Source organism: Oncorhynchus mykiss, chromosome 13, assembly GCF_057628025.1.
Source record: "Oncorhynchus mykiss isolate SJ-2025 chromosome 13, ASM5762802v1, whole genome shotgun sequence".
NCBI classification, from domain to species: domain Eukaryota; kingdom Metazoa; phylum Chordata; class Actinopteri; order Salmoniformes; family Salmonidae; genus Oncorhynchus; species Oncorhynchus mykiss.
Genome location: NC_143034.1, coordinates 82,908,871 through 82,923,421, shown reverse-complemented (window position 1 = coordinate 82,923,421; position 14,551 = coordinate 82,908,871). Strand labels below are relative to the sequence as shown.

The 14,551-nt window shown below is 49.4% G+C and overlaps 1 protein-coding gene across 2 annotated transcripts in view; it reads right to left on the bottom strand.

Annotated features, from left to right (window-relative positions):
* The window catches only part of prkcbb (protein kinase C, beta b), a 155,254-nt gene that overhangs the window by 57,512 nt on the left and 83,191 nt on the right, over nucleotides 1-14,551 (bottom strand). For both annotated transcript variants that reach the window (XM_090194502.1, XM_090194503.1), the window contains exons 8-12: nucleotides 13,986-14,082; nucleotides 11,146-11,280; nucleotides 6,351-6,524; nucleotides 3,922-4,013; nucleotides 782-844 (exon numbers count right to left, since the gene is read on the bottom strand). In XM_090194502.1, the coding sequence (XP_090050628.1) occupies nucleotides 782-844; nucleotides 3,922-4,013; nucleotides 6,351-6,524; nucleotides 11,146-11,280; nucleotides 13,986-14,082 (561 nt within the window). The remainder of the gene's footprint in view (nucleotides 1-781; nucleotides 845-3,921; nucleotides 4,014-6,350; nucleotides 6,525-11,145; nucleotides 11,281-13,985; nucleotides 14,083-14,551) is intronic.

Here is a 14,551-nt window from a genome sequence, read left to right as displayed (position 1 = left end):
ACGACACAGAGACAGACTCTCAGACAGAAGGGTACGATCTCTACAGGAGACGACACAGAGACAGACTAGACTCTCAGACAGAAGGGTACGATCTCTACAGGAGACGACACCGAGACAGACTAGACTCTCAGACAGAAGGGTACGATCTCTACAGGAGATGACACAGAGACAGACTAGACTCTCAGACAGAAGGGTACGATCTCTACAGGAAACGAGACACAGACAGACTAGACTCTCAGACAGAAGGGTACGATCTCTACAGGAAAGGACACAGTACTGTTCACGGGGTACAAAAATATCCAAATTACCAGACAACAATAGCGATCCCATTAGTTCCTGCCAAGACTGATAAATATCTCTGTCTGAGATGATGTTGTGATGAATATCTCTGTCTAAGATGATGTTGTGATGAGTATCTCTGTCTGAGATGATGTTGTGATGAATATCTCTGTCTGAGATGACGTTGTGATGAATATCTCTGTCTGAGATGACGTTGTGATGAATATCTCTGTCTGAGATGACGTTGTGATGAATATCTCTGTCTGAGATTATGTTGTGATGAATATCTCTGTCTGAGATGACGTTGTGAATAGTGTCTCTGTCTGAGATGATGTTGTGATGAATATCTCTGTCTGAGATGATGTTGTGATGAATATCTCTGTCTGAGATGACGTTGTGATGAATATCTCTGTCTGAGATGACGTTGTGATGAATATCTCTGTCTGAGATGACGTTGTGAATAGTATCTCTGTCTGAGATGATGTTGTGACGAAAGACTCACCTGTAAATGATTCCTTTCAGATGAAGGAAGAACAGACCTATGGCTATCTCTGCTGCATAGAACCTGAGAGAGGAGTGGAGAGTTGAGGAGAGGAGAGGAGAGGAGAGGAGAGGAGAGAGAGAGGAGAGAGAGAGAGAGAGAGTGAGAGAGAGAGAGAGAGAGAGAGAGAGAGAGAGGGAGAGGGAGAGGAGAGGGATAAAGGTGTGTCTTTAGCCATACTTACAGTATATCTGATAAGATCAACAGGACGTAGCAAACATGTCCGTGTTCGAACCGTCCAATCACATATCGACCCCTCAAAACCTACTCTCAAAGAGAGAGCTGAGGAGAAGCCGAAATAATACCGTTTCCTTCCCCAAGTCACACGGCCGAAAAACACATCTGGCCAAGAGGAACACCTACGTGACAATGCCGTTCATGGACAACAGTTCAAAGCATTCAACACTACTGTTCCCATCCGAGGTCGACACCGAGCTCAGAGCCCTGGGTCCCTGGACATCACCCCTCTGCAACTGGATCCTGCACTTCCTGACAGGAAGGACCCTGTTCAGCAACGACCGCGTGGCTTCGCACCGACAACCATCATCAAGTTTGCTGCCGACACCGCGGTGGTAAGGAACCTGATAACCAACGACGACGAGTCAACCTATAAGGAGGGCAGGTAAGTGAACTGGCCTTGTGTTGTCGTCGTGACAACAACCTCTACCCTCGACGACGGCAAAACAAAAGGAGTTTGATAGTTGATTTCAGGAAGCGGGAGGGAGGGAACATGCCGTGATCCACATCAACGTCACTGTATTAGAGAGAGAGAGAGACACGGGTTTTAGAGTTCTTCGGCATTCCCACATCACAGAGGACTCGACATTCATCAACAACATCAAGAGGGCGCAACAACGTCTCTACTTCCTAAAGCGACTGAAGAAAATTTGGCACACCGCCCCGGGTCATCTCCAAATACTACTGTTGCACCATCGAGAGCGTCCTGACCGGTTACATCACGGCCTGGTATAGGAATCGCTCCGTCCACGACCGCGAGGCCCTCCATCGGGTGGTGACGAGGCCCCCAGTACATCACTGGGACCGTGCCCCCGCCCATCCAGGACATCACTGGGACCGTGCCCCCGCCCATCCAGGACATCGACTCGAAACAGTGACTGAGAAAGACGTGAAGCTTCATCAAGAGACCCCCCCACCCCACTCACCCCCAGCCAAAAGGGGGATACCTAGTCACCTGTACAAGAGACCTCCGCTCAAGGTACTAAACGATATCATAACCACCATCAATAAAAGACAATACTGTGCAGCCGTCTTCATCGACCTGGCCAAGGCTTTCGACTCTGTCAATCACCGTATTCTTATCAGCAGACTCAACAGCCTTGGTTTCTCAAATGATTGCCTCGCCTGGTTTACCAACTACTTCTCAGACAGAGTTCAGTGTGTCAAATCGGAGGGCTTGTTGTCCGGACCTCTGGCAGTCACTATGGGGGTGCCACAGGGTTCAATTCTCGGGCCGACTCTTTTCTCTGTATACATCAATGATGTCGCTCTTCCTGCTGGTGATTCTCTGATCCACCTCTACACAGACGACACCATTCTGTATACTTCTGGCCCTTCTTTGGACACTTAAAAAAACTCCAAATAACACTCATTCCGTGGCCTCCAGCTGCTCTTAAATGCTAGTAAAAACTAAATGCATGCTATTCAACCGATTGCTGCCCGCACCCGCCCCTCCCGACTAGCATCACTACTCTGGTCGGTTCTGACTTAGAATATGTGAACTACAAATACCTAGATGTCTGGTTAGACTGTAAACTCTCCTTCCAGACTCACATTAAACATCGCCAATCCAAAATTAAAACTAGAATCGGCTTCCTATTTCGCAACAAAGCCTCCTTCACTCATGCTGCCAAACATACCCTCGTAAAACTGACTATCCTACCGATCCTTGACTTCGGCGATGTAATTTACAAAATAGCCTCCAACACTCTACTCAGCAAATTGGATGCAGTCTATCACAGTGCCATCCGTTTTATCACCAAAGCCCCATATACAACCCACCACTGCGACCTGTATGCTCTCGTTGGCTTGTCCTCGCTACATACAGTATTCGTCGCCAGACCCACTGGCTCCAGGTCATCTATAAGTCTATGCTAGGTAAAGCTCCCCCTTATCTCAGCTCACTGGTCACCATAGCAACACCCACCCGTAGCACGCGCTCCAGCATATTTAACTGGTCATCCACAAACCAACACCTCCTTTGGCCACCTTTCCTTCAAGTTCTCTGCTGCCAATGACTGGAACGAATTGCAAAAAATCGTTGAAGTTGGAGACTTATATCTCCCTCACTAACTTTAAACATCATCTATCTGAGCAGCTTACTGATCACTGCAGCTGTACACAGCCCATCTGTAAATAGCCCATCTGTAAATAGCCCCTCCAACTACCTCATCCCCATATTGTTTCAATTTACTTTCCTGCTCTTTTGCATACCAGTATTTCTACCTGCACATCATCATCTGCTCATCTATCACTCCAGTGTTAATCTGCTAAATTGTAATTACTTTGCTACTATGGACTATTTATTGCCTTACCTCCTCACCTCAATCCACACACTGTATATAGACTTTTCTATTGTGTTATTGACTGTACGTTTTTATGTGTAACTCTGTGTTGTTGTTTGTGTCACACTGCTATGCCCTTATTTTGGTCTGGGTCACAGTTGTAAATGAGAACTTGTTCTCAACTGGCCAACCTGGTTAAATAAAAGGTGAAAAAAAAAACTATTAGATATTATTAGAAATATATATATTTTTTTTACATATTATTAGATATTTTTGATGTTATTAGATATTATTAGATATTAGATATGAGATATTAGATATTATTAGACATTAGATAGTATTAGATATGATTAGATATTAGTTATGATTAGATATTATACTTTTATATTTTTGATATTAGACATTATTAGACAGATATTAGATATAATTAGATATTAGATGTTATTAGATATGAGATGTTATTATATATTATTAGATATTAAATATTATTAGATATTAATGTGTGTGTGGTGTGTGTGTGGTGTGTGTGTGTGTGTGTGTGTGTGGTGTGTGTGTGTGTGTGTGTGTGTGTTTACTCACACAGCGTGAGGTTCCTTGAACTTGCCGACATGCTGGATCTGATACATGAGGTCTCCTCCGTTGATATACTCCATCACAAAATATAACCTGTCCTGGAGAGAGAGAGAGAGGGGGGAGAGAGAGCGAGAGAAAGAGGGAGGGAGGGAGGGAGAAGGAGGGAGAGGGAGGGAGGGAGGGAGGGAGGGAGAGAGGGGGAGAGAGAGAGAGAGAGAGAAAGAGAGGGAGGGAGGGAGGGAGGGAGGGAGGGAGGGAGAGAGGGAGGGAGGGAGGAGAGAGAGAAAGAGAGGGAGAGAGAGAGAGAGAGGGAGAGAGGGGAGAGAGAGAGAGAGAGAGAAAGAGAGGGAGAGAGGGGAGAGAGAGAGAGAGAGAGAGAGAGAGAGAGAGAAAGAGAGGGAGAGAGGGAGAGAGAGAGAGAGAGAGAGAGAGAGAGAGAAAGAGAGGGAGGGAGGGAGGGAGGGAGGGAGGGAGGGAGGGAGGGAGGGAGGGAGGGAGGGAGGGAGGGAGGAGAGAGATAGACAGAGAGAGAGAGATAGAGAGAGGGAGAGAGGGGGGAGGGAGGGAGAAAGAGAGGGAGAGAGACAATAAAATAGATCATTTGGACAGGAAATGTTCATCTCAAACCCTCATACCATAATGGTCAGCTAATCATCCCCAGCTTCCAATTGGCTCATTCATCCCCCTCCTCTCCCCTGTAACTATCGTTGCTGTAAATGAGAATGTGTTCTCAGTCAATTTACCTGGTAACATAAGGGTTAAACACATACTGACTCAGTGACAACACATCAAGTCATCACAGACTGACTCAGTCACAACACATCAAGTCATCACCTACTGACTCAGTCACAACACCAACACATCAAGTCATCACAGACTGACTCAGTCACATCACCAACACATCAAGTCATCACAGACTGACTCAGTCACAACACATCAAGTCATCACAGACTGACTCAGTCACATCACCAACACATCAAGTCATCACAGACTGACTCAGTCACAACACATCAAGTCATCACAGACTGACTCAGTCACATCACCAACACATCAAGTCATCACCTACTGACTCAGTCACATCACCAACACATAGAGTCATCACAGACTGACTCAGTCACATCACCAACACATCAAGTCATCACCTACTGACTCAGTCACATCACCAACACATCAAGTCATCACAGACTGACTCAGTCACATCACCAACACATCAAGTCATCATCTACTGACTCAGTCACATCACCAACACATAGTCATCACAGACTGACTCAGTCACAACACATCAAGTCATCACAGACTGACTCAGTCACAACACATCAAGTCATCACAGACTGACTCAGTCACATCACCAACACATCAAGTCACCACCTACTGACTCAGTCACATCACCAACACATCAAGTCATCACAGACTGACTCAGTCACATCACCAACACATCAAGTCATCACAGACTGACTCAGTCACAACACATCAAGTCATCACAGACTGACTCAGTCACATCACCAACACATCAAGTCATCACAGACTGACTCAGTCACAACACATCAAGTCATCACAGACTGACTCAGTCACATCACCAACACATCAAGTCATCACAGACTGACTCAGTCACATCACCAACACATCAAGTCATCACCTACTGACTCAGTCACATCACCAACACATCAAGTCATCACAGACTGACTCAGTCACATCAAGTCATCACAAACTGACTCAGTCCCATCACCAACACATCAAGTCATCACAGACTGACTCAGTCACATCAAGTCATCACCTACTGACTCAGTCACATCACCAACACATCAAGTCATCACAGACTGACTAAGTCAAATCACCAACACATCAAGTCATCACAGACTGACTCAATCACATCAAGTCATCACAGACTGACTCAGTCACAACACCAACACATCATAGACTGACTCAGTCACATCACCAACACATCAAGTCATCACAGACTGACTCAGTCACATCACCAACACATCAAGTCATCACAGACTGACTCAGTCACATCACCAACACATCAAGTCATCACCTACTGACTCAGTCACATCACCAACACATCAAGTCATCACAGACTGACTCAGTCACATCACCAACACATCAAGTTATCACCTACTGACTCAGTCACATCACCAACACATCAAGTCATCACAGACTGACTCAGTCACATCACCAACACATCAAGTCATCACAGACTGACTCAGTCACATCAAGTCATCACAGACTGACTCAGTCACAACACCAACACATCAAGTCATCAGAGACTGACTCAGTCACAACACATCAAGTCATCACAGACTGACTCAGTCACAACACCAACACATCAAGTCATCAGAGACTGACTCAGTCACAACACATCAAGTCATCACAGACTGACTCAGTCACATCACCAACACATCAAGTCATCACAGTGTGTGTGTGTGTGTGTTTACCATGGTCTGGAAGCAGGAGTGGAGCTGTGTGAGGAAGGGAGGTTTCCCGGACAGGGCCAGGACCCTCTTCTCCACCATGGTGCACTCCACATCATCATCCTGAATGACCACGTCCTTCTTCAGGATCTTTACGGCGTACAGCTCCTCTCTGTCCTTATGTTCTGCTAGCATCACCTAGAGAGAGAGGAGGGAGACATCTTTAGAGAGGGAGGAGGGAGAGGGGGAGAGAGGAGGGAGACATCTTTACGGCGTACAGCGCCTCTCTGTCCTTATGTTCTGCTAGCATCACCTAGAGAGAGAGGAGGTAGACATCTTTACGGCGTACAGCTCCTCTCTGTCCTTATGTTCTGCTAGCATCACCTAGAGAGATAGGAGGGAGACATCTTTACGGCGTACAGCTCCTCTCTGTCCTTATGTTCTGCTAGCATCACCTAGAGAGAGAGGAGGGAGACATCTTTACGGCGTACAGCTCCTCTCTGTCCTTATGTTCTGCTAGCATCACCTAGAGAGAGAGAGGAGGGAGACATCTTTACGGCGTACAGCTCCTCTCTCTCCTTATGTTCTGCTAGCATCACCTAGAGAGAGAGAGGAGGGAGACATCTTTACAGCGTACAGCGCCTCTCTGTCCTTATGTTCTGCTAGCATCACCTAGAGAGAGAGGAGGGAGACATCTTTACGGCGTACAGCTCCTCTCTGTCCTTATGTTCTGCTAGCATCACCTAGAGAGAGAGAGGAGGGAGACATCTTTACGGCGTACAGCTCCTCTCTGTCCTTATGTTCTGCTAGCATCACCTAGAGAGAGAGAGGAGGGAGACATCTTTACAGCGTACAGCGCCTCTCTGTCCTTATGTTCTGCTAGCATCACCTAGAGAGAGAGGAGGGAGACATCTTTACGGCGTACAGCGCCTCTCTGTCCTTATGTTCTGCTAGCATCACCTAGAGAGAGAGGAGGGAGACATCTTTACGGCGTACAGCTCCTCTCTGTCCTTATGTTCTGCTAGCATCACCTAGAGAGAGAGAGGAGGGAGACATCTTTACGGCGTACAGCTCCTCTCTGTCCTTATGTTCAGCTAGCATCACCTAGAGAGAGAGGAGGGAGACATCTTTACGGCGTACAGCTCCTCTCTGTCCTTATGTTCTGCTAGCATCACCTAGAGAGAGAGAGAGAGGAGGGAGACATCTTTACGGCGTACAGCTCCTCTCTGTCCTTATGTTCTGCTAGCATCACCTAGAGAGAGAGAGGAGGGAGACATCTTTACGGCGTACAGCTCCTCTCTGTCCTTATGTTCTGCTAGCATCACCTAGAGAGAGAGAGGAGGGAGACATCTTTACGGCGTACAGCTCCTCTCTGTCCTTATGTTCTGCTAGCATCACCTAGAGAGAGAGAGGAGGGAGACATCTTTACAGCGTACAGCGCCTCTCTGTCCTTATGTTCTGCTAGCATCAACTAGAGAGAGAGGAGGGAGACATCTTTACGGCGTACAGCTCCTCTCTGTCCTTATGTTCTGCTAGCATCACCTAGAGAGAGAGGAGGGAGACATCTTTACGGCGTACAGCTCCTCTCTGTCCTTATGTTCTGCTAGCATCACCTAGAGAGGGAGGAGGTAGACATCTTTAGAGAGGGAGGAGGGAGAGGGGGAGAGAGGAGGGAGAGAAAGAGGGAGAGGGGGAGAGGGGGATAAGGGGAGCGAGAGAAGGGGAGGGAGGGGGAGAGAGGAGGGAGGGGAGGGAGGGAGGGAGAGGGAGGAAGGGAGAGAGAGAGGGGGAGAGAGAGTGGGAGGGGGAGAAGGGGAGGGAAGGGGAGAGAGAGAGGAGGGGGAGGGAGGAGGGGGAGAGGGAGGAGGGAGGAAGGGGAGAGGGAGGAGGGGGAGAGGGGGAGAGAGAGGAGGGAGGAGGGGGAGAGGGGGAGAAGGGGAGGGAGAGGGCTAGGGGGAGAGAGAAGAGGGAGAGGGAGAGGAGGGGAGGGAGAGGGGAAGGGAGAGAGAGATTGGCAGCAGTCAAGCAATTCAGAAACATATTCTCTATAATCAAGAAATCTGGGGAAACATCTGTTCACAATCACACCTCTAGGACAAACACACACACACAGGGATGGAAGATTCACACTGATCGTCATCGGGTTCTGTTTCCGTGGCGATGGACCGAGGCCAAGAACACATCGTGGCCATGACAACTCAGCCACGGAACTCAGAGACCTGTGTGTGGTTCTGCTCAGACTTTCCCCTCCAAGGTCAGACACAAACCTCTTGGAACCGAGAAGGACCCTGGAGGAAACCTTATATTTCACTGTGTGTGTGTGTGTGTGTGTGTGTGTGTGTGTGTGTGTGTGTGTGTGTGTGTGTGTGTGTGTGTGTGTGTCCATAAGGTGACAGGGTAACTATGTAAATGCAGAGAGGACACCATCTGTTCCAAGACCTCCTCTATCACACTCTATTCATGCCTTTCTCTCTCTCCATCCCTGTCTCTCTCCCCATACCTTTCTCTCTCCATCCCCTTCTCTCTCCTCTCTCTCCATCCCTTTCTCTCTCCTCTCTCTCCATCCCTTTCTCTCTCCTCTCTCTCCATCCCTTTCTCTCTCCTCTCTCTCCATCCCTTTCTCTCTCCTCTCTCTCTCTCTCCATCCCTTTCCCTCTCTTCTCTCTCTCCATCCCTTTCTCTCTCTTCTCTCTCTCCATCCCTTTCCCTCTCTCCATCCCTTTATCTCTCCATCCCTTTCTCTCTCTTCTCTCTCCATCCCTTTCTCTCTCTTCTCTCTCCATCCCTTTCTCTCTCTTCTCTCTCTCCATCCCTTTTTATATGGGATAAGCTATAAGCATGCCATGAGTTCATAACAGCTTTATAAAGCTATGATGTCATAGAGGAGTTCATAACAGTTTTAGAAAGCTATAAGCATGTCATAGGGAGTTCATAACAGCTTTATAAAGCTATGATGTCATAGGGAGTTCATAACAGCTTTATAAAGCTATAAGCATGTCATAGGGAGTTCATAACAGCTTTATAAAGCTATGATGTCATAGGGAGTTCATAACAGCTTTAGAAAGCTATAAGCATGTCATAGGGAGTTCATAACAGCTTTATAAAGCTATGATGTCATAGGGAGTTCATAACAGCTTTATAAAGCTATAAGCATGTCATAGAGGAGTTCATAACAGCTTTATAAAGCTATAAGCATGTCATAGGGAGTTCATAACAGCTTTAGAAAGCTATAAGCATGTCATAGGGAGTTCATAACAGCTTTAGAAAGCTATAAGCATGTCATAGGGAGTTCATAACAGCTTTAGAAAGCTATAAGCATGTCATAGGGAGTTCATAACAGCTTTTAGAGTCTATAAGCATGTCATAGGGAGTTCATAACAGCTTTAGAAAGCTATAAGCATGTCATAGGGAGTTCATAACAGCTTTTAGAGTCTATAAGCATGCCATAGGGAGTTCATAACAGCTTTTAGAGTCTATAAGCATACCATAGAGAGTTTCTTGGGGTAACTACACATCAATATTGAAACTAAGAAAGGTGTCTCTCTGTGTGTGTGTCTGTGTGTGTGTGTCTCTGTGTGTGTGTGTGTGTGTTCCAACTGCAGTAATGACCAGGTCTGTAGTATCCATATCTCTCTGAATGCCTGTTGCCATGGGAACAGCTGGCAGCAGAACAGAACAGAGCTAGACTCTACTTCTTAGACAATGCTGTCCTCCTGTCTCTCTTCCTCATCTCTCTCTCAAAACCTCTTCCTCTTCCTCATCCCTGTCTCTCTACCTCTTCCTCATCTTTCTCTCTATATCCCTCCCTTTCTCCCTGTCTCTCTTCCTCATCTCTCTCTCTATATCCCTCCCTTTCTCCCTGTCTCTCTTCCTCATCTCTCTCTCTCTCTCTCTCTCTATCCCTCCCCTTCTCTCTGTTTCTCTACCTCTTCCTCATCTTCCTCATCCCTGTCTCTCTTCCTCATCTCTCTCTCAAAACCTCTTCCTCTTCCTCTTCCTCATCCCTGTCTCTCTACCTCTTCCTCATCTCTCTCTCTATATCCCTCCCTTTCTCCCTGTCTCTCTTCCTCATCTCTCTCTCTCTCTATCCCTCCCCTTTTCTCTGTTTCTCTACCTCTTCCTCATCTTCCTCATCCCTGTCTCTCTTCCTCATCTTTCTTCCTGTCTCTCTACCTCTTCCTCATCCCTGTCTCTCTTCCTCATCCCTGTCTCTCTCTATCTCTCGCTCGCTCCCTCCCTCCTTCTCCCTCTCTCTCTAAGGAATATCAGTCCATGTCAGAGAGATTACCTGCTTTCCAATTCTCATTCAGACACAAGCACACGCACGCATGCGCGCACGCACACACACACACACACACACACACACACACACACAGGATGAGAGGGAGAGGATGAGAGGGAGAGGATGAGAGGGAGAGGATGAGCAGGAAATGATGAGAAGGAAAGGATGAGAGGAAGAGGATGAGAGGGAGAGGATGAGAGGGAGAGGATGAGAGGGAAAGGATGAGAGGGAAAGGATGAGAGGAAGAGGATGAGAGGGAAAGGATGAGAGGAAGAGGATGAGAGGAAGAGGATGAGAAGGAAAGGATGAGAAGGAAAGGATGAGAAGGAAAGGATGAGAAGGAAAGGATGAGAGGGAAAGGATGAGAGGAAGAGGATGAGAGGAAGAGGATGAGAGGGAGAGGATGAGAGGGAGAGGATGAGAGAAAGAGGATGAGAGGGAGAGGATGAGAGGGAGAGGATGAGAGGGAGAGGATGAGAGGGAAAGGATGAGAGGGAGAGGATGAGAGGGAAGTTGTAGTAGCACTCCTTCTTGTACCTTGCCGAAGCTACCCTTGCCCAACACGATCAGGAAGTTAAAGTCCGACAGCTTCATGCGGTCTCTGTTCCCGTTGGAGTCGAACTTGGAGGCCGAGCCTTCTGTGTTCTTGGTGCTCGGACCAATCTTAGCCCTCTGTACCAGGGAACAGGAAGTGACATTATTAATGACGTCATCAGAGCGGGACAGGACACGGAGGTATCCACAGTGTCCAAAAAAAGACAGTTCAATAACGAGAGGGAGAGAGAGAAAGAGAGAGAGAGAGACAGAGAGAGAGACAGAGAGAGACACAGAGAGAGAGAGAGAGAGAGAGAGAGAGAGAGAGAGAGACAGAGAGAGAAAGAGAGAGACAGAGAAAGAGATAGAGAGAAAGACAGAGAGAGAGACAGAGAGATAGAGAGAGAGAGACAGAGAGAGAGAGACAGAAAGAGAGAGAGAGACAGAGAGAGAGAGACAGAGAGAGAGAGAGAGAGAGAGACAGAGAGAGAGAGACAGAGAGAGAGAGAGATATGTTACATGCCTTGTCTGTCTGTCTGTCTCTCTCTCTCTCTCTACTTTTCTCTCTCTCCCTCTCTCCTCCAGATTTCACACTACTCTCCTCAGATAGCTTGGCCCTAGAGGTAGTTTGTGTGTGTGTGTGTTGTGTGTGTGTGTGTGTGTGTGTGTGTGTGTGATATCTTGCCCCTAGAGACAGCGTCTCTGTGAGTGTCTGTAGAAACGGCTTCACTGTGACCTTGAATACTGACGAGACAAAAGTAGAGAGAGAGACAGAGAGAGGGGAGAGGAGGATGGGGTGGTGTTGGGAGAGAGAGAGACAGAGAGAGGGGAGAGAGGGGAGAGGAGGAGGGGGAGAGATAGAGAGAGAGGGGAGAGGAGGAGGGGGTGGTGTTGGGAGAGAGAGAGACAGAGAGAGGGGGTGGTGTTGGGAGAGAGAGAGACAGAGAGAGGGGAGAGGAGGACGGGGTGGTGTTGGGAGAGAGAGAGACAGAGAGAGGGGAGAGGAGGACGGGGTGGTGTTGGGAGAGAGAGAGACAGAGAGAGGGGAGAGAGGGGAGAGGAGGAGGGGGAGAGATAGAGAGAGAGGGGAGAGGAGGACGGGGTGGTGTTGGGAGAGAGAGAGACAGAGAGAGGGGAGAGAGGGGAGAGGAGGAGGGGGAGAGATAGAGAGAGAGGGGAGAGGAGGACGGGGTGGTGTTGGGAGAGAGAGAGACAGAGAGAGGGGAGAGGAGGAGGGGGAGAGATAGAGAGAGAGGAGAGAGGAGGAGGGGGAGAGATAGAGAGAGGGGAGAGGAGGACGGGGTGGTGTTGGGAGAGAGAGAGACAGAGAGAGGGGAGAGGAGGACGGGGTGGTGTTGGGAGAGAGAGAGACAGAGAGAGGGGAGAGGAGGAGGGGGAGAGATAGAGAGAGGGGAGAGGAGGAGGGGGTGGTGTTGGGAGAGAGAGAGACAGAGAGAGGGGAGAGAGGGGAGAGGGGGAGGGGAGAGATAGAGAGAAAGGGGAGAGGAGGAGGGGGAGAGATAGAGAGAGGGGAGAGGAGGAGGGGGAGAGATAGAGAGAGAGGGGAGAGGAGGACCGGGTGGTGTTGGGAGAGAGAGAGACAGAGAGAGGGGAGAGGAGGAGGGGGAGAGATAGAGAGAGGGGAGAGGAGGAGGGGGAGAGATAGAGAGAGAGGGGAGAGGAGGAGGGGGAGAGATAGAGAGAGAGGGGAGAGGAGGAGGGGAGAGATAGAGAGAGAGGGGAGAGGAGGAGGGGGAGAGATAGAGAGAGAGGGGAGAGGAGGAGGGGAGAGAGATAGAGAGAGGGGAGAGGAGGAGGGGGAGAGATGGAGAGGAGGACGGGGTGGTGTTGGGAGAGAGAGAGACAGAGAGAGGGGAGAGGAGGAGGGGGAGAGATAGAGAGAGGGGAGAGGAGGAGGGGAAGAGATAGAGAGAGAGGGGAGAGGAGGACGGGGTGGTGTTGGGAGAGAGAGAGACAGAGAGGGGAGAGGAGGAGGGGGAGAGATAGAGAGAGAGGGGAGAGGAGGACGGGGTGGTGTTGGGAGAGAGAGAGACAGAGAGAGGGGAGAGGAGGACGGGGTGGTGTTGGGAGAGAGAGAGACAGAGAGAGGGGAGAGGGAGAGATAGAGAGAGAGGGGAGATGAGGAGGGGGAGAGATAGAGAGAGGGGAGAGGAGGACGGGGTGGTGTTGGGAGAGAGAGAGACAGAGAGAGGGGAGAGGGAGAGATAGAGAGAGAGGGGAGAGGAGGACGGGGTGGTGTTGGGAGAGAGAGAGAGAGAGAGAGGGGAGAGGAGGACGGGGTGGTGTTGGGAGAGAGAGAGACAGAGAGAGGGGAGAGGAGGAGGTGGTGGAGAGGAGAGGAGAGGAGAGCGGGATGGAGGAGAAGAGGAGGAGAGAGACAGAGTGGTGCTATCTACCCTGCCAAATGTGTTAATGAGTGAGGCTTACCAAGAGAGCTGGCTGACCACACATACACACAGTCTCCTCAGCCTGCCAGATCGCATGGTAAGTCTGCCTGCCAACCGCTAAGAGCTCACCCAGAGAGAGTGTCTGACAAACACCCTGACACACAAACACACACTACCTAACACACACACCCTGATACACAAACACCCTGACACACAAAAACACACTACCTAACACACACACACTGATACACAAACACCCTAACACACAAACACACACACAGACCCTGAAACACACACACACCCTGACACACAAACGCACACACCTCAAACTTCTGCCGTAGCTCCTCGTTGCCCTCCTCGCTCTCAGGAGGAACTAACACACACACCTCAAACTTCTGCCCTCCTCGCTCTCAGGAGGAACTAACACACACACACCTCAAACTTCTGCCGTAGCTCCTCGTTCCCCTCCTCGCCCTCAGGAGGAACTGGGACGTTGAAGTACTCTCCTTCCTCCTGCGATAACAACTTAAACCTGGAGAGGAGAGAGGAGAGAGGGGAGGGGAGAGGAGAGAGGGGAGAGGAGAGGAGAGGAGAGGAGAGAGGGGAGAGGAGAGATGGGAGAGGAGAGGAGAGGAGAGAGGAGAGAGGAGAGGAGAGAGGGGAGAGGAGAGGAGAGAGGAGAGAGGAGAGGAGAGAGGGGAGAGGGGAGAGGAGAGAGGAGAGAGAGGAGCGAGGAGAGGAGAGAGGGGAGAGGAGAGGAGAGGAGAGGAGAGGCGAGAGGAGAGACGAGAGGAGACAGGGGAGAGGAGAGGGAGAGGGGAGTAGAGAGGGAGAGGGTGAGGAGAGGAGAGGAGAGGAGAGGAGAGGAGAGGGGATGAAATGAGAGGAGAGGAGAGGAGAAGAGGGTGAGGAGAGGGTGAGGAGAGGAGATGAGATGAGAGGAGAGGAGAGGAGGAGAGGGTGAGGAGAGGGTGAGGAGAGGAGAGGAGAGGAGAGGAGAG